Here is a 19,607-nt window from a genome sequence, read left to right as displayed (position 1 = left end):
GCACAATATTCTAATCAATTCCAAATTCCTCAATGAATATAAGGAAGGGAATGCATGCCAACACTTAATCAAAACGGGTGTACTTCAAAGGAGTTGTTTCAGAAATAGTAGGAACTGCAGATGCTGGAGAATCTGAGATAATAAGGTGCAGAGCTGGATGAACACAGCAGGCCAAGTACTTCAAAGGACTTGCTTTTGAATGGTTTTGTGGGGAGATTTTGTGCTAGGATGCTGAGTTTCATAGTAAAACAAATATAATCACCGATCTGACTGTTAAAATATAAGAAATAATTGCCATAAACCTGACTGAATAAAAATAAAATCCAATTTATTCAGTCATTGTAAGTCAAGGAACCCAATATGAATCCATATCCAATCTCTTTGTGATAACATGGGTCCCACATTACACAAATTCATTCAGAGCCAACGAAACACAATCAAGAAAACAGCAGCCTCTTTGATATACATATATATATTTTTCTTGTACAAAGTTACATTCTGAACCTCAAAGGTTCATTAATAATAGGTAATAAATACTGAAATGGCTACACTGGAATATGAGCTATTGAGCTCACCATAATGAAGCCTTGGGTTTCAACAGAGACCAATTCAACACCGGAGCATTCAGTTTTCAAATTATAGAGCAATTAAAATACAAGTGTCTAAAGAGGTCAACTTACAAAAAAGAATACAGACCATAAAATTTGTATTTTTTTTTAAAATATGCTTAGAGAGACAATGTTTCTTTCTCAACAAAATTGTCAATATAATGAAAGCATTTCTGTTAGAGAAAAGACGACATTTTAGTAGTGTGTATAAAATGATTCTGAGGTGCAGCGCAGGTTGTTGACTTTCCCTGTCAAGTGTGTCCAGAGTTTTCTACAATAAATTGCAAGAAAGAAAACTGACCTGAACTGGATGCTAGTCCTCTAAACACCACAAGGCTCTAAAACAAGACTGTCTGATTGACTGGCTCTCTTTCTCTCTCGACTAATCAATTGACATGAATGCTACTCCGGGTAAATGTCCTTTGGTGACCGTGATAACACCCACACAGAAATAAACAGCTTTCTTTAGAATCATTGCAAATACAAATTAGTTCTTTAGAATAGTGTTAGCAAAATAACCCTCAAGAACTAACACCTGTTGTTTTACTAAGGCAGCCTATGTTCATTGAAGTGAAGTGACTATGCTCAGCAAGCGCTGTCTTTTAACAGTAGGAAGACCCTGTAGAAAGGACAAGAACAGGACAGCAGCTCAGAGATACTTACCTCCTGCTCTCTGTACTCCACCATGCAAACCGAGGAACCATGGTGAAGAACTGCTCAAACACAATGCGGTGAAGAAATTGAAACAAAAATAAACCAAATTAAAACAACATGCAAGGATTTTTGTGTACACAGTCATTCTGTCATGAAGTTGTGCCGTTCAGTCATCGTTGAACATGACTTGCCACACGATTAAATGACTTCTCTCTGCTTTGGCCAGTGAAGGCTGAATCTGTAACGTCTCCCTGAGCTCCTCCGTTTCTTCACTCTCATCACCTAAAGGGAATATCACATTTCAAACACTTGCTACAATCTATGAAGCCAATCAGAAGGTACCATAGCATTGTAATGCACAGAAGCCAGCCAACTGGCTCATTTTGCCTGAACCAGTTCTTTGAAAAAAAAACTATCAATTAGTGCCACCTCACTCTTGCAGCTTTTCCCCAAAGTCACTATGAATTTTGCTCTTTCACGTACTAATTCAACTTTCTGTTTCTATCATTTTGGACAGTGCTGCATATGTCTCATTGCTTTTTGTTATAAACTGAGAATACAAATATTAATCTGGAACCCATCTAAAGTGCAATCACTCAGAAATACAACAGCCCACTCACCAAAAGAACTCAAGAACACAGTTTAGATTGCCTGAGCTGGTTACTATATTACATTGGACAGAAGTTGTGGGGTTTACATGGAACGTACAGCATAGAAACAGGCCATTTGACCCAATTAGGGAATGCTCCTCAAATTGATATTTCACAACCATACAAAAGGAATTCACACTTCACAATCAGTCCAGGGGAAAACAGAGAAGACATTCCTGCAGCGCTGCCTATCATCAGACCTTTGATACAACGCACAGTGAGGGGGTCAGGTAGTGCAGCATATCAAGGAAGAATTGAAGAGCCTGACCAGTTCACTTTTCATGGATACCTACACTCTTGTCAGTCTATTTTTGGACATCAAGCAATAGTTACAAACATACAAGTTAATAAGAGTAGACCTTTGGACCTCTCTAATCTACTCCACCATGCAATAAGACCACGGTTGATCTGATTGTAGCCTCACCTTCACATTCTTGCCTACCACCGATAACCACAGATTCCTCATTACTCAAGAATCTATACATTTTCGCCCCGAAAATATTAAAGATCCCACCTCCATCGAGAATTTCAAAGACGCATATGCTTCAGATAAAATTCTCAACAGTTCCATCTTAAAGGAGGGCAGCCCTTATTTCTGAATTGTATCTTATAGTTCTAGACTCTTCCTCAAGAGGAAACATCCTTTAGCATCCTCACTGTCAAGTTCTTTCAGTTTCTTGTGCTTTTTTTGTTACTTTTATGTCCAATCATATTGCTTTTTGAAAAAAATGCCAGTTGTTGTTTCAATTCCCTTGCTGAAAGGCCATCCAAGGTAGCAGTCAGAGAAAGATATCAGTTCTGAGACAGACTTGCATGCAGTTGTAGTTCTAAAACAATGTTCCAGAGTCATCCTTCAGTCTATTCACTATTTCAGGTTTCTCTACTGTCCCCCCTCAGACTTCACACAGTACTTGCTAATGCAAAAAGATCCCTCTCATTTTTCTCCTTTCGTGGCTGTAAGGTTTCTCTAACCATTTCTAAACTCAGCCCTGGAGGAGAATTCAGGTCTCTACATCACATGGACTGGAATTGTGAAAGCGAGAGTGGGAAAGAATGAATAATTGGATGTGGTTAATACAGAACATACATTTGAAAAAGAAAATGATATCAAAACTTAATAATTTTGAAGTTAAGACCATAGGAAATAGGAACAGGAGGACAACATGTGGCCCCTTGAGCCTTCAGCAGGATCATGGTCGATCTGACATTCTTGCCCTTTCCCTGATGTCTACCTCGAGAGTTGGTAACTAGGTACATGCTGCCAGAGAAATGTACAACTTCAACAGGGGAATGTCAGACCTCTAATAGAACGTAGGACTGTAATCCAAGTTGTGGGCGGTTTATCAGTGTTTTTCTATTGGTAGCTTTCTTTTCAAGGGTAGCATTGAGTTTCATAACCATGACAGATTATGCAGCAGGCTCATCATTCAGATCCACCAGCCAGATAGTTATCTGAAGTGAGACCCACATACTATCAGCAGATGAGATGTGACGGAGACCCGCGTTCACACTCAGCAATTCCCTCTTCCTCAGCCAGGGGAAAAGAATATAGAATGGAAAATTAAAGAGAACTTCTCTGTTTTAGAACAGTACAAGAGAAGAAAGGATGGTCAAAAATCTAAGAAAAAGCCTAAAACATGGTAGACTTCCCTTAATGATGAAGTTCACATTTATGTGAAGCAGTAAACAAGAAATATCCTCACCCATTCTGAAGTCGATGTAGCCCTCACCACCGCTCATAACCAGCACTGATCTCACTGACTGCTGGTTGGATCCATCAGATGCACAAGCTCCTAATTTTTCTAACGAGTGCTCAACGTCACCATATGGTATACCTTGAGAATGACCAAACAGCAAAAAAAAAACATTTAAAATACTTTAGCCAGCTAAGATCATTTTACTTTTCAAGTAACACATTCATCCTGTAGTGTCCTTTTCAACATCATAACCATTAGCTGGAAGGCAGTGGCAACCTGATCTGTGGTTCAATCCTGGCCGACTGATTGTAGAGAGGTCTCATCAGAAATATCACCCTTGAAAGATGAAGTACTTTGCTGTAACAAAGTACATAACATGCCCACCTGCAACTTGAGTTCAAGGATTGTGGCACATTTATACTTGGCCTGGAGTTAGAGTACAGACCCTCCAAGCAGGAAATACTCTCAACTGCAAACAATGGACTGACTCCATTAAACAAACAACATGGTCACAGTTCACTTGCAATATCAATAGAAATCTATTCAGTTCGCAACAACAGAGGTTAAAAATTGTCCTCCTGTTTTGCGATACACCTTGAATCAAAATATTCTGAGCTGGGGAAGAAAGCTCACAAGTAGTTATTGGCTGGAATTTGTGGGAGTGGGAAAGAATGAATTATTGGGTGTGGTTAATACAGAACATACATTTAAGAAAGAAAATGATATCAAAACTTAATAATTTTGAAGTTAAGACCAAAAGAAACAGAAACAGCAGAAGGGCGTTTGGCCCCTTGAGCCTTCAGCAGGATCACGGCTGATCCGATATTCCTCTCGTCCACTTTTCTGCCCTTTCCCTGTAAACATCGATTCCCCGACTGATCAGGAATCTATCCATCTCATAAATATAGACATCTCTTAAATATAGACAAGAACTCTGTCCCCAGAGCTCTCTGTGGCAAGGAGTTTCAAAGACACTCAGCCCTCAGAGAACTCCAGTGAGCAGTCCCAACCTGTTTAACCCTTGCTCATAAGACAATCACTCCATACTGGGGACATCCTAGTTAACCTTCTCTGAACCACCTTTCTGTAAACTTTGTATCTCTCTCACTACTTGACTTTCCACCTATTTCTGTATCATCTGCAAATGTGGCCACAGTTCATATGCTTCTTCCCTCCAAGTCATTAATATATGTCTTAAAAACAGTTGTGCTCCCAGAACTGATTCTTGTGGAATTCCACTGGTTACACGTTGCCAATTTGAAAGAGAACCCCTTATCGCCGCTTGCTGTTTTATGCCCATCAGCCAATTCACTATCCATGCCAATATATTTCCTTCAACACCATGGACTCTTATTTTACGAATTTTATGAGCTATCTTGTCAAAAACCTTATGGAAGTCCAAATATAACATCTACTGGTTTCCTTCTATCCAATCTGAATGAAACCTCCTCAAAAAACTCAAATTATTCAAACATGATTTCCCTCTCATGATGCCATACCGACTCTGCTTGTTGAGATTACGATTTTTCAAATGTTCTGCTATTACTTACTTAATAATTGATTCCAACGTCTTTCCAAACAATAGAAGTAAGTTTAATCAGCTATAGTTACTTGTTTTTTGCCTTCTTCCCTTTTCAAGTAGGGGTAACACATTGGCAATTTTCTAATCCTCTAGTACTTCCCCAGAATCCAAGATGTTTCGGAAAATTTCAACCAATGCATTCAATATCTCTGTAGCTATTTTTGGAAGCCTGCAGAGCCAACGGACTCATCTGCATTTAGCCCCATTAGTTTGTCTAATACTACTTCTCTAGTGATGGTGATGGTAGTTAATTCCTCCCTTGTATTCTTTCATATTAACAGGATGTTTGAAGGATCTTCCACAATGAAGTTAGCTTGGTTCAGTTGTGAGCACAATCATTATACCCATTCTAGATCATAAGCACAAAATCTGGACTGAAATTTTAGTCATAGTGAGCGTTATGAATTGTTGGAAGTGCAATTTTTCAGACAGACAGCAAACCAATGCCCATCCTGATAGTATTCACCAGTGCTACTGAAGCTAAAAATCAGTATATATTGTTACGGCTCTGTCGGGAGGAATGCCCAAGTAATCCAGCCCCACCATTCCACCAGCCTTGCTGAAAATGTAAATGTTTGACTGAATCACCAAAATGGACAATTTGTCTCTCTTCCATACCAATATCAAGAGTAAAAGAGATGTCCACCAGGCTTCTTCTACGATCTCAAAAATAACTAAATTTACCATAATCAAGACTTATTCTTCTTTTAAAAAAAAGTGGCAGAAATGGTTAATAACTAAGTTACTATTAAGAAATAAACTATACCACCTTAAAACTAAGTGCACACATTCATAACTCTGTAGGTATAGATGGATTTGTAAAAGTAGACGAGAAAGGAATGACACCCATCAATCAATGGTACGAATTCCAAAAATGTAATTGGTTGGCTTCTCACAATTCCTTTGATTTCCTATCATTGTGTTCAGATTACTGACCGTCGCAGAACGATGGAAGATTCTCAGACCAGACTTCAGATTTAGACAAGAAACAGTTAGCAGCCTTAACACTTAAACATTATCAGGATTCACAATTATTTAACAGTGTCACAGCTAGTTTTACTTTGCCTCTTACTGACAGAGAGGGTTCTGCTTTTCCCTGCAAGCTTCTCCAACTGTCCATATCTGGGTCTGTGAAAACGCACAGTAACTTCAGTGCAAGAGATGGTTGCGAGACAATGAACAGCACAAATGCAGTCTGCTTGGCCAGCAACTAAGGGCTATAACATCCAGCTTTCACCTCTCAAACACATTATTTGATACTCTTTCCCAAAATTATCTGCTTTTCCAGTAAACAGCAGATAATCCAGTTTTCTTACAAATTAGAACTCAAAAGGTCAAAGATAAATCTCTTCAAAGCCAGCAATGTCCAAAACAGTTCCATATACTAATTTCTCACAGTACACAAAAATATATATAATCCCTAACAGTACTCTTCAAAGGGAAAGCAGCTCTCCCAGTGTGCTCTGGCCATCATTCCTCCTTCAATTAACATTCGGCAAAATGTATAACAACTACTGAGTCAGTAGGATATTGCTGTGCACAGTGAGTTATTTGTCTTCAAAACAGTAACCATGCTTCAAACCAATGCATTTTATGCTAAACGTATTCAGAGAAATTGAAAAAATTCTAGCAAGGTCAGCATTTATTGGCCAGGCCTTTGCAGCTTTGGTCTAGTCACATGACCAGGACAATACCTCTAATTGCAAAGCAGTTAGTCACATTCTCCAGATTCGAAAGAAAAGTCTTCTCCCTAATCAAGTGAATTTTATTTCATAAAGAAATTAGATTTGCCTATCACCGTGTCCCTGAGTGTAATACACATCTGAGATTCAGGAAAGAACCTGGTTTAGGAACCATGTCTCCAGCGTGAAGGCTGCCTGTAAATTGCTCACCTGGAACTGCGACAAAGAATTTCACAGCATCCCGGTGTCCATGGAAGCACAGCTGAGCATGTGCCATAGAACAGTAAGGTATAAATGTGCCAGGGGTGATCTTGTCACTATTTTCATCTCCGTAAACACGGATGACATTTCCAGGACGGTTTCCAGATCCCTCTGATGCCTTATTGGCTGGAGGAAAAAAATAAGAAAGCAGTAAATGACAATGGGGTTAGTGGAAAATGTACAAGATTTCTGGGAAAAAAATCATTACATATATTTTTGGAAAAAAAAACAGCCACTAGCATGGCAGGGTTGGCTGAAGCTTAAGCAAAATGAAGAAGTGTTAAATTAAAAACAGCTACTTTATGAAGAAAGTGCCAGTTCAAGAAAGATCTGAGGAAAAATTAAATCAATAAAGCATGCTCGGTTTTGTCTATGGTAGGAGGACATTGGTAATGGAGTATGCTTAATGCCAAGCTACCTCTTCTCTCCTGTCAATGAGAGCTCTGAAGACACTGGACTGTAGCATTGAGCAAATTGCATCTACTGCATTATTTACAGAAAATGTGACTGGGTTCAGACGAACAGGGTTTAATCAGGTCAGCAGTAAAACTTTACAAAAATGCATGGTGACATTTTCTTATATAAACTGTTCTCTAACTTTAGTTTTGTAGATATTTTATGCAAAGTGAAGTTTTAAATTTTTAGTCAAGTAAAATAGGTTTTCCTCTCGAGACTCCATGAACAGTGGTCAACTGTATTGGAGTCAATGGACAGGTTAACTTCAATGTTGTCTCTGGAAAGGTACAAGACCTTTAGTGACGCTCCTATCCTAACTGTAAGTACTAACCCATAGATTACTGGTATCTACTATTATATGACAAACTTCACGAAGTGTGAATACAAACAGTGGAAAGAACTCAAACACATTCACATTAAGCATCCAATTTGCTCTTATGAGCAAACCAAGAGTCTCCCTGTACAAACTAATCTATGAACTTTCAATCTATTAACTGGTTAACCTGTATGAAATATGCTAAGTTCTACAGCATTAACTCTCATCCTGACCTGTTGGATTCTATATTTGAAACAAATACTGCTGATAGTGTTGCACAGAAGACTCAGTGTTCTGCCAGAATTCGACTTTATTCCAAGTAAAACTGTTCTGTATTTTCAAGGCAACGTACACCTTTGCTAAGAAAGGAAATTTTTTTTTCCTGTAGGTTAGCCGAATAAAATGCTTCCAGAAGTTAGCCCACAGCTCAGGGAGTCAGTGCCTGCTGCATTAGGAAATGTTTTCTATAATCTTTAACTGGGCATTCCTGCAGCACCCTCCCATCTCCTTCAGATTACCATGCTGTGGATTCATTCCCCTCCCTTCCTGCAATGAACGTATATTCTTCACATAGAAACTTTCAAACAGGAAAAGTCTGTGATTATGCCTGGATTCAGAACAAGGCCCTGGGCAGTGAATACTGAAGAATGCTGGCCCACCTTAAGATCTCAATTCTAGCGACTCATCAAGAACTTGTCAACAGTAGGAATTTGATTTCCAAATATTAAAATATGCCCCATTTCATATCAATTTTCAACACAGACACATTAGCACTTGAGATGACCACACATGAGACAGCAGCTCCTATTCAACTATTCCTTTATCAAGTTTAAAATCGTGTGCAAGTTGAGACTATTCAAGCTGCAAACACCCAACTTTAATTTAATTAATCACATAACTTGGGTTATATGGCCTCAACAGATGAAAAGTTAATTTGATTCTTATTCCCAAAAGAAATAAACTAGCCCAATACTTCCCTAACTTTTAACAAAATGAGCTACATTTTTAACAAAAGGCTGAACATTAGACACATTCTCCATACCTATGCCACATGGGTATTTTTTAAAATTAGTAAATGGTACAGAATCACAGGTAAAGAAATAAAACACAGGCAGCGGTGTATGCACAGCTTCAGTGAGAAGACATTGAAATGACGGCCCTCAAGACAAAATAAAAGGTCCCTCAGAGTTGAGGAGTAGAACACTGAGTACTTAGCCTATTGTGACCATTCAGCAAACATACAAATTGCTGCAATGCAGTGACCAGCGCCAGGGTAACATTTAGACAAGAGAAAGAGAAATAAAAAAAATAGGACGGCAAACATTATAAATAAAAGGTGGATATAAACTGCCTTGATTGGCTTAAGCAGCCCGAAAGATAAAGATTCTGATGGTTAGATCTGCACTTACCCCTCAGACCCAGTAACCGTCCCTGGTGGAGAACTACAGCTATAGTGAGAAGAAGTGGCAAAGGGGGGAGTGGACAAGTGTGACAGTAGAGGAAAAGGATTAATAAGAACCTACCAGTTGTATCTCAAATCTGTACTTTCTTTTAAAATGTACAGACAGTGCTAGAACAAAACTGTTATTTGTCATCATAAAAAAAACTTTTGCAGCAGCTGGAATCACCGCTCTTGGAAATAAAATGGAAGAAAATTCTTTACAATAATAATTCTGGTTGATCTGCATTGTGTGATACATCTCTACTGACCACGGTTTGTGATAGCCCTAAATGTAACTGGATATGCACAGTTAAGACAGTACAACACTAGTTCACCAATAGGCAACTGTGCCAGTTTTATTCAAATCTAAAAGACCGTGGCCACTACACAATCTTTACCCAACCACTTCACTGCTATGGAATGGCTGTGCAGTCTATTTGAAAATGTAACACTGGCACTAAAATTTCAACCTCACTCAATTTTATGGACACGTTCTCAGGGTAGAAGATTGGGACGAAACTGCGTACCCCTCCATTGCTTTTGAAATCAAACATCGCTTCTTTGTGACAAATGTGATAAAAAATGTTGGACATACTCAGCAGGTCTGGCAGCAGCTATGGAGGCAGAAACAGAATTAAATTTAACCAATACTCTTCATCAAAACACAGTACTTAGAAATGAAGTAACTTTTAAGCAAACAGAGAAAGAATGAAAAAGGTCAGAGAGAGATGAATTATAGAAGTTACAGCACGTAGAGAGGCTATTTGTCCCATTGTATCTGTGCCGGTTTGTCACAAGGACAACTTATTTAGTCCATTCTCACACTGTTTCCCTGTAAGCTTGCAATTTTTCTTTCTTCGGGTGCTTCTCCAATTCTCTTCTGAAAACCACAATTGAATCCACTTTCAGCACACTCTCTGCATTCTAGATTCTAAAGCTTTGCCTAAAACGAAATAAAATAAAATTTCTGAAGAAGGGTCCCAACCCAAAATATCAACTTTCCTGCTCCTCTGATGCTGTCTGGTCTTAGAATCACAGAATCATAGAATCCGTACACTGTGGACACAGGCCCTTCGGCCCAACAACTCCACACCGACCCTTGGAGCATCTCACCCAGGCCCATCGCCCTACAACCCACCTAATCTACACATGCTTGAACACTACGGGCAATCCATCTAACCTGCACATTTTTGGACTGTGGGAGGAAACCAGAGCACCCGGAGGAAACCCACGCAGACACAGGAAGAATGTGCAAACTCCACACAGACAGTGGCCTGAGGGTGGAATTGAACCTGGGTCCCTGGTTCTGTGAGGCAGCAGTGCTAACCACCGAGCCACCGTGCCTGTGGAACAGGTAACCCATAACCCTTGACCCCGTTGATAATCAAGAACCTGTCTATCTCAGTCTTAAATGTACTACTGTGCTGGTAGACAGGAGGAATCCGTTTCCCTTGACAGAGAGTTCAAAAACCAGAGGTCATCAATTGAAGCGAAGTGGCTGAAGGATCAGAGGATACGTGAGGAAAAATGTTTTTTTTGTGCAGAGGGTGGTGGGTATCTGGAATTCGCTGCCTGAATTAGTGGTGGAGTCAGAGACTCTAAACTGTTTTAAAGCTAAATTACCTGGATCTGCACCTTAAGTGCTGTAAGCTGCAGGGTTACAAGCCATGTGCAGGAAGATAGAATGAGAAGGAGCATCTGGGGTCTTTGGGACAGAATGGACAAGATGGGCCGAATTGTCCACTCTTCTTTGTTCCTCCAGCTGCACACGGTGTTATCTCTGACTCCATCATCCGCAGTTCTTGCTATCTCTAAAATTTTATAAAATTGTTTCCATGGCTTTTTAAAAAAAATTGTCAACCACTTTAAATCTGTACCCTAAGGTTCTCAATCCTTGCACCAATGGGAAGTTTCTTCCCATCTACTCTTTCATTATTTTGGCCACTTCTGTCAAATCTTCTCAGTGTCTCCTTTTGTTAGAGAGACATAATGTCTCCATCTTCAATCTTTCTTCACAACTGAAGTCCCTCATTTCTGGAACCATTCTCATGAATCTCGTGTACCCTCTCTAACATCCTTCCTTAAATGCAGTGTCCAGAACTGGTCGCAATGCTCCATTTGAGGCTGAAAATGTTTTATACAAATTTAACATAGCTTTCTTGCATTTAGATTCTACGCCATTATTGATAAAATGAAGGATGCTGCGTACCTTGTTAACCACTCACTTAAATCACTGAAGGTCACAAGACAATTATACATCTATACACGCAGGTCATTCTGCTCTGGCACTCTCCTTCAGAACTGTACTCTATTTTACATTGCCTCTCTGCCTCCTTTTCCCTCCAGACACTGCCATATACACTGAGTATTTCCAGCACTTCCTTTTTCTTTCAAATTTAGAGCATCTGTAGGACTTAGTTCTTACATGATTCCTTTGTGTATTGTCTTCAAGTGAACAACAATACCTTGTATCTGACAATCAGACAATGGGTGGGGGTTCAGAAAAAAGGGCACTTTGCCTCCTAATAAATGGGAATGGGATAGTGGGAGAAGGAAAGAGAGGGAAGAATCCAAGTGGAATTCTCTTACTGGGTGGCTGGTGAGCATGATATCTGGGAGCAGAGACATTGCCCAAACAAGACCTGTAGTCACCAGGAGAGATTATCAGTGATGCTAGCTCATCAATAGTAAATGGATAATCTCAGATAAAATTTTAAATACTTCAAGTAAGAGTCCAGGGTTAAAACACAGAAGAGAAACATTACATAAGGTCTTCATCATTCAATCGCAGATAAACTCCATGCACTAATGGGTTTGTACTTAAGAGATGCGTTGTGAAGGGCCCACAAGAGCAACACTACCCAGCAATTATTTTGGTCACACCCACAACCTTACACTCCAGGAAAAATGACAGAGATACAGAATCTCTTAGAATCACTCACAACGGCCTGACATAAGGCAGGATGAGAACCTGCTGTGTGGAAAATTCAGATAGTCTCTAAAGACTTTGAAAAATTAAAAAGGTTTTGGGCCAATACTGTCTTTATTGGTCAGTGCATTGAGTATAGGAGTTGGGAGGTCATGCTGCGGCTGTACAGGACATTGGTTAGGCCACTTTTGGAATACTGTGTGCAATTCTGGTCTCCCTGCTAAAGGAAGTACGCTGTCAAACTTGAAAGGGCTCAGAAAAGATTTACAAGGATGTTGCCAGGGTTGGAGAGTTAGTACTATAGGGAGAGGCTGAATAGTCTGGGGCTATTTTCCTTGGAGCATCAAACGCTGAGGGGCTACCTTATAGAGGTTCATAAAATCATGAGGAGCACAGATAGCATAAATAGACAAGATCTTTTTCCCCGGGGTGGGGGAGTCAAAAACTAGAAGGGCATAGGTTTAAGTTGAGAGGGGAAAGATTTAAAAGGGACCCAAGGGGCAACTTTTTCACATAGAGGGTGGTGCATGTATGTAACGAGCTGCCAGAGGAAGTGGAGGAGGCTGGTACAATAACCTTTTGAAAAAACATCTGCATGGGTATATGGATAGAAAGGGTTTAGAGTGATATGGGCCAAATGCTGGTAAATGGGACTAGATTAATTTAGGATATCTGGTCGGCATGGACGAGTTGGACTGCAGGGTCTGTTTCTGTGCTGTACATCTCTATGACTCTATATGCCTTAACACCCAACATGACAGGCTAGTTTAAACTGAAGAATAACATTATGCTGGATCTGACAGAGGTGTCGAAGCAGTGTGGCTAACTGTTCAACACTAACTTTGTGTCCTTTCCACTGCAAAGGAGAGTGACAACATCAGATGTTAACACATCTTAGAAGGACTGGGGCTTTCACAGTTGCCTTCTACTTCGTTTCCCCATCACTGCTGTCTGTTTTGAAGAAGCTGGCATTGTGTGACACAGAATGGGATTGATTTCTATCTCTCCTCACCTTAAATTATATTACGTTTTCCTCAGAATGAGGCAGACGATAGCCCAGAATGAGTTTTCCTCCTTTGGAGGCTAACCAGGAAAGCAGGAAAAACTCAAAGGCACACCATTATCCATGAGCAGACAAATCATACCTCATATAAAAATTTCCTTTGCCACGCTTTGTTCTCAAACTATACTCTGCATCCCCATCTTCCCATCACCATGAAAGGAATTACAACTGGAGGAAACAAGGTTTGATGTTTGTTTCCATGAGTTTCATTTGCAGACTGCACTGACATTTTAGGCTGATGACTGGAATTTATCAGAGAAATCACTATTAAAGCTTTCTAGTTTTTAAGAGAAGTTGCCTTTTTGATATAAACATTCTTAAATTATAATTTGGAGTTGAGCACTGAAAAAGTATTATACTGCTCTGAATGCACATTAAGTGTATGTGTCCAGACTGGAGTGTTTACATGCTTTCAATTTCCCCTAGACCTTCTAGTACTACAAACAGGAATTTTATACGCGATCTAAAGCAAAACAGTATTCTAACATCAAGACTCAAACCTCCATCACCTGCACACAACAGCAGCAGTTTGTACGATCCAAAGGTTTTACTGCAACAGCCTGTCAAGGCTTCTTTGAGAGCATCATCCAGATTTATCACCTCTACCATCTAGAAAGAGCAGGTGAAGCATGTGAACACTGCTGCCTTCAAATTTTCCTCCAAGTCACAGGCCATCCTGACTTTGAACTATGTTGCTGTCCCTCCACTGTTGCTGGTTTGTAATCCCGAAATTTCCTCCCTACCAACACTGTAGGTGCTCCTACATCAGGACTCCAACATCAGTAGTGGTTCAAGAAGGCAACTCATCATCACACTTCTCAAGAGCAATTAGCAATAACGACAGTAAATGCTGGTCTTGTTGGACATAGCCACATCCAGTGCTCCTCCAGCTCTTTTTCAGACTTTCCATTAAGAGACATAACAGAAATCAAAGCTGATGGATATCAATGCATAGCATAATCTTATGTACAGAAAATAAACCAGTCTTCCAAGCAGAAGTAAAATATGTGGTCAATATGCAGTTTAAAATTCTGAGCTTTTCCTACCTTATGAAACCACTATTTAGAGCGAAAATCAAATAGTTCGAAGAACTATAAAAGGCAGCACAAAAACTCCCTTCCCACCAACCAGAGGGTAAGCTTGTTTCTGTTCCTTAGAACTCAACTTCAATACAAAGATACATAGCATACTTGGGTGCCCTAATCAGCAGAGGGAAAGCAATGAGAAAAGACGCACACGTAAATCACTTTGTTTTTCCCAAAGTGATACCCATCACTTACTTTCTGTTAGAGGGATGGAGATGATTACACCATTGCCTGTGCCCACCCACAGGCGGTTGCAGGATACCATGAGAGCTGTGATTCGCACAAAAGAGAAACCAAGTTTCCCAGTACCTTAAAAACAAACACCAACAAGTAATAGTAATTTCAAACATGAAGAACATATGCCAAGAATGTTAGTCTGGAGAAGATCAGAGTATACTACCTCCTCTCTCCAAATACAAATAATTAAAAAGTAAACAAATGTAAAATTTACAGTTGTTATTTCCTAATTATGCAACAATATCCTTTCCTCTCCCCCTTGAACACATCAGATGGGATATTCATCCATGATCAGAATGATGCCCACCTCCAGCTCAATGGTGCTTTGGAGACTCAAATGGCAGATTTACTTTGCAGGAATAGCTGCCACAGTTCAAATATTCCTCATAATCTTATTCAATACCTTGCTTTTCCTAAAAATTTAAGAGATTAATCAGGATCAAACTCTCACTTATGAGGACCAACTGCACCTGTACACTCACTGTCTGCAGTAAAACATCAAATTAAAGAAGCGAGTAAACACGCAACCCCTAAAGTTACTGGACATCTGTCATCATTAATAGCTACATGTCAGGCTAAAATACATTTCAACTAATTTCTCTACAGCTTTTAATCACCTGTTTTTGGAAATAATAATGCTTGGAATGGCTAATTAAACATACAATCAGCTAGCTAGATTGGTGGTTGAGAAGATGCATAGGGATAATTATAAAGATATAAGCCAAATAAATTTACAGCACAGAGAGACTTTCATTACTCTGCCTGAACTCTTCTAGAATAATCTGAAACAGACTGTCCTGGTCTCACCCTATGGCCTCATTCATTTCTTTACTACATCATTCTATCTACATTTTCTCTTACTGCAATACAACTGTCTTTGTCTCATCCATTCCTGGCAGAAAAGCATTCCATACTCCAACAATCCTGCGTAAAAATGCCTGCCTCTCATCTTTCTTCTTGTTCCGTACACTAATGGCAGGGCATCACCAAGTAGCAAGCTGGTCTTTCCTTACTTATCAGCAAAATCGCTCATTTTAAAGACCTCCATAAGTGCATGACCTTTCTATGGAACCTTATAGCCTGCTCTGAACTAGGGAAAATAAGCACAGTATCTCAATTCCCTACTTTCAACTAAAAACTGGAAGTGCTAGAAATATACAATAGATCACTAAGCATTCATAATGATCTTAAGCAATGTTCATACTCATTGTCACAACCTGCATTATCTCTTTACAAATGCCGAATGATCCAATGCATATTTTCAACATTTGCAATGTTCCATGACATTTTGGAATAGTTTCCTATCTCTGACTCCAATTGTCTTTTATGTATCTTCTCCTTCAAGTCCAGAATTGGTGGTAAAGTTGACAGTGAAGGGGGTTATCAAAGATTACGAAGGAATCTTGACCAGTGGGGCCAATGGGCTGAGAAGTGGCAGACAGAGTTTAATTTGGTTAAATGTGAAGTATTGCATCTTGGTAAAGCGACAAGGGTAGGACTTATATAACTAAAAATACAGCCCTAGGTAGTGTTGTCAAACAGAGAGACCTAGAGATTCAGATACATAATTCTTTGAAAGTTGCATCACTGGTAGGCAGGGTGGTTAAGGTGTTTAGCATGCTTGCCTTCATTGTTCAGACCTTTGAGTATAGGAGTTGGAACATCATATTTAGGTTACAGAGGACATTGGCGAGGCCACTTCCGGAGTACTGCGTACAGTTCTGGTTGCCCTTCTACAGGAAGGATATTAAATTTGAGAGGGTGCAGAAAAGATGTACCAGGATGTTGCTGGGACTGGAGGGCTTGAATTATAACGAAGGCTAGATAGGCTGGGACTTTTCTCACTGGAGCATAGGAGATTGAGGGGGACCTTATAAGGATTTATAAAAACATGAGGGGCACAGATAAGGTGAATAGCAAAGGTCTTTTTCCTAAGGTGGGCAGTTCAAAACTAGGGGGCATATTTTTAAGATGAGAAGTGAGAAGATTTAAAAGGGACCCGAGGGGCAACTTTTTCACAGAGGGTGGTTCGTATGTGCAATGAACTGCCAGAGAAAATGATAGATGTAGGTACAGTTGCAACATGTAAAAGATGTTTTGATAGGTACAATAGTAGGAAAGGTTTAGAGGGATATGGGCCAAATGCATGCAATTGGGACTGGTTTAGTTCTGGAAACTTGGCAGGTATGGATGAGTTGAATCAAAGGGTCTGTTTCTGTGCTGCATGTCTCTGTGACTCCAAGAAGTGATATACAATAATCCTGAGATCATGTTCCATACTCATGTCTTTCTGTGCTGTTCATACTTTCTTAGATGGCTTTCCATCATCATGCAGACCTCACTCCTTCTAATGAAATGGCCTGTATCTTCCACCTCTCTGCTAATAGTGATATTTTCCTGAATTCCTATTCCTATGTGATCGGCCCTCTATTTTAAAGTTGCTCCAAATGATCAATATACACATAAAGCAAAGGACTGAATTAAAAGTCCTTTAATCAAGGAACACCAACTATTATTTTGGGGAGAGGGGTAGAAAAATGAAAAATACTTTAATTAAACTTGAAGTTTTATTTTACAGTTCAGTTAAGATTGATTAAATAGGATAATACTTATTCCTACAAAGAATTTACAAATCATGAAATAGCCAGAGTGATCACCCACCTAACATTTTGCTGACATACGGTTCAATGTCTACATCTTGTAGGTGCTGGTAGGTATGTACATGGTAAAGGCGAAGGGTAGAGTCTAGACGGATGGAAACCCACACCCCATCTCCCACCCAAGCCAACTGTCTCACCTGGCTTTCCTTCCGTGGGTGGGCATCAAAGGATTTCTGGGAAGGCACAAGTATAAGAGCATTTTGCTGAAGTGCAATAACATTGTCAACATTAGAACAGTAAGAATTCCTACTGAGACCTCAAATACTGAAGCAGCTATAATCATTACACATTTTACACACACATGCATATGCACTTTACAAAATCATTGATTAGATTTTCCTAATTTGTTTGAAGCATTGCTCACTTATTCCTCTTCAAAGTAGAAGGAGGCTGGGTAAAAGAGTGGGACATGTCTAATGAGCTATCCACTGACAAAATCAGCTTGATCAACCATTATGCTCTGGCCTACTACTTTGGGGAGGAGGAAAGAAAAGAGAAGGCTGTAACACAGAAACAACAAGGTGTAGCTTCTGACATCAATTTGATTGATTGGAGAGTACAGAGAAGGTGTGACAAGCTGAATTGCTAAACAGAAGCATCTAGCCTGGATATCTGTATCAAGGCAGAACCAGAGCATAGGGTAAGCATTTCCCTATACATCTGTAAAAGCATCACATATACGCTAGGCTACATAGCATCGAACGTTCTTAGCATGATTTTTCTAAACTAAAATAAATAGCTCATAATCTTTTATACTTGTTAAAGTACTGAACTACTTTCAATGAAATGGCAGTATGTGGCCATTCCTATTCTAGCGTGGTTATAACAACAATGAGAAATTGCACGTATGAAATCTGGGGAAATTGTGTATATCAAATGCAGTAGGATTAGCATCATAACACGCCTTTCACCTTCTGCCTGGGAGCTGGCCTCATGCTCGATGTACTGCTCAGGCCAGTGTGTTATACAAATTGGGATCTGACAAGAAATCTAGTCTTCAGTGGAAACTGCTCATTCGTGCTTCTAGTGGACGGGATGGTATCTGTGACAGCACTAGGTGGGCCTGTCATGGGAAAGCATGGATAAAATCCCATCAATTAACCAGTGAAGAGAAATTCAGCAGCTCTGACAGCATCTGTGGTGAGAAAAGGAGAGTTAATGTTTTGAATCCAGTGACCTTTCATTAGAGGGGTCGCTGGACTTGAAGTGTTAACTTTGTGTTTCCCTCCACAGATGCTGACAGGCCTGCTGAGTTTCTCCACCAGTTTCAGTTTTTGCTTAAGATCTCCAGCATCTGCAGTTCTGCTGCAGATAGGGATGCAGTTTCCCATCTTGATGGATAACTGTCTATAAATTTTATAGAATTTAACAATCTTTTTCTTGCTTCAGAGGCCTGTAATTTGAGCCAAAGAACAGTTGACAAGGTAGCACATTTCATTTACCATTTTAAGAGCAAAGAAATTCTATCCATTTTAGGAGAATTATGAACCCTTTGCAAGTCGTTACCTCAATTTTCATGGCCTTTGGTTGTACTACATAGATTTTATTCTTGTAACCACACCATACTTTATCATGCACAACAGTCATACAGCGAATGGAGTGATGAGGCCGGCCAAAGTCCAGAAGGTGATAATTAGTTAGATCCCACTGGCCATCTAAGGAATAAACAACAGGCTGTATTAAAATACAACTAACCATTTACAACATTCGAGAAAACGAAACATCCGCAATACAGCCTTTCCCATTTTTTTAAAAACCTCAATCTTGGGATATGAGTATTACTGGAAATGGCAGCATTTCTTTCTCATCCCTAATGAAGGGGGTCATGAGCCATATTCTTAAATCACTGCAGTTCACCTGGTCTAGGGACACACCCATAAGGTGCTTTTCTCTTTGACACAACCGAGAGTCCAGAAGGCAGAAGAGTCACTTATAAATTAGGAGCAGGAACAGGCCATTCTGTCCCTCAAGCCTGCTTTGTCATTTGGTAAAAACTTGGCCTGATGTGACTGTGACCTTAATGCCACCTTCCAGTCTACCTCATATACCCTGACTCCCTTGTTAATCAAAAATCTAACTCAGCTTTAGAAATAAAAACAAAATCTCGAAACTGAAGTTGATAGCTTGGGGTGGGGAAGACAAGAAAGAGAAAGAAGGTACAGAGGGGAGAAGGAGTTTAAAACGATCACCAGGGAAAAGATACTGCGGCTGACAAACTCCAGGACCAGACGGCACGCATCTTGAGGTACTAAAAGAAGTGTCTGCAGAGATAGAAGAGGCACTGGT

At 39.8% G+C, this 19,607-nt stretch overlaps 1 protein-coding gene across 1 annotated transcript in view; it reads right to left on the bottom strand.

The window, feature by feature from the left end:
- Nucleotides 1-311: 311 nt before the first annotated feature.
- LOC109917313 (C-Jun-amino-terminal kinase-interacting protein 4-like) overlaps nt 312-19,607 on the bottom strand; it is a 222,875-nt gene continuing 203,579 nt past the window's right edge. The window contains exons 20-26 of the mRNA XM_048611076.1: nt 18,828-18,976; nt 17,323-17,494; nt 14,620-14,733; nt 9,316-9,354; nt 7,084-7,260; nt 3,616-3,747; nt 312-1,544 (exon numbers count right to left, since the gene is read on the bottom strand). Coding sequence (XP_048467033.1) covers nt 1,429-1,544; nt 3,616-3,747; nt 7,084-7,260; nt 9,316-9,354; nt 14,620-14,733; nt 17,323-17,494; nt 18,828-18,976 — 899 coding nt within the window. The 3' untranslated portion in view covers nt 312-1,428. The remainder of the gene's footprint in view (nt 1,545-3,615; nt 3,748-7,083; nt 7,261-9,315; nt 9,355-14,619; nt 14,734-17,322; nt 17,495-18,827; nt 18,977-19,607) is intronic.

This window comes from Rhincodon typus, chromosome 23 (assembly GCF_021869965.1).
Source record: "Rhincodon typus isolate 14 chromosome 23, sRhiTyp1.1, whole genome shotgun sequence".
Classification (NCBI taxonomy): domain Eukaryota; kingdom Metazoa; phylum Chordata; class Chondrichthyes; order Orectolobiformes; family Rhincodontidae; genus Rhincodon; species Rhincodon typus.
This window is presented reverse-complemented; position numbering and strand designations above follow the sequence as displayed.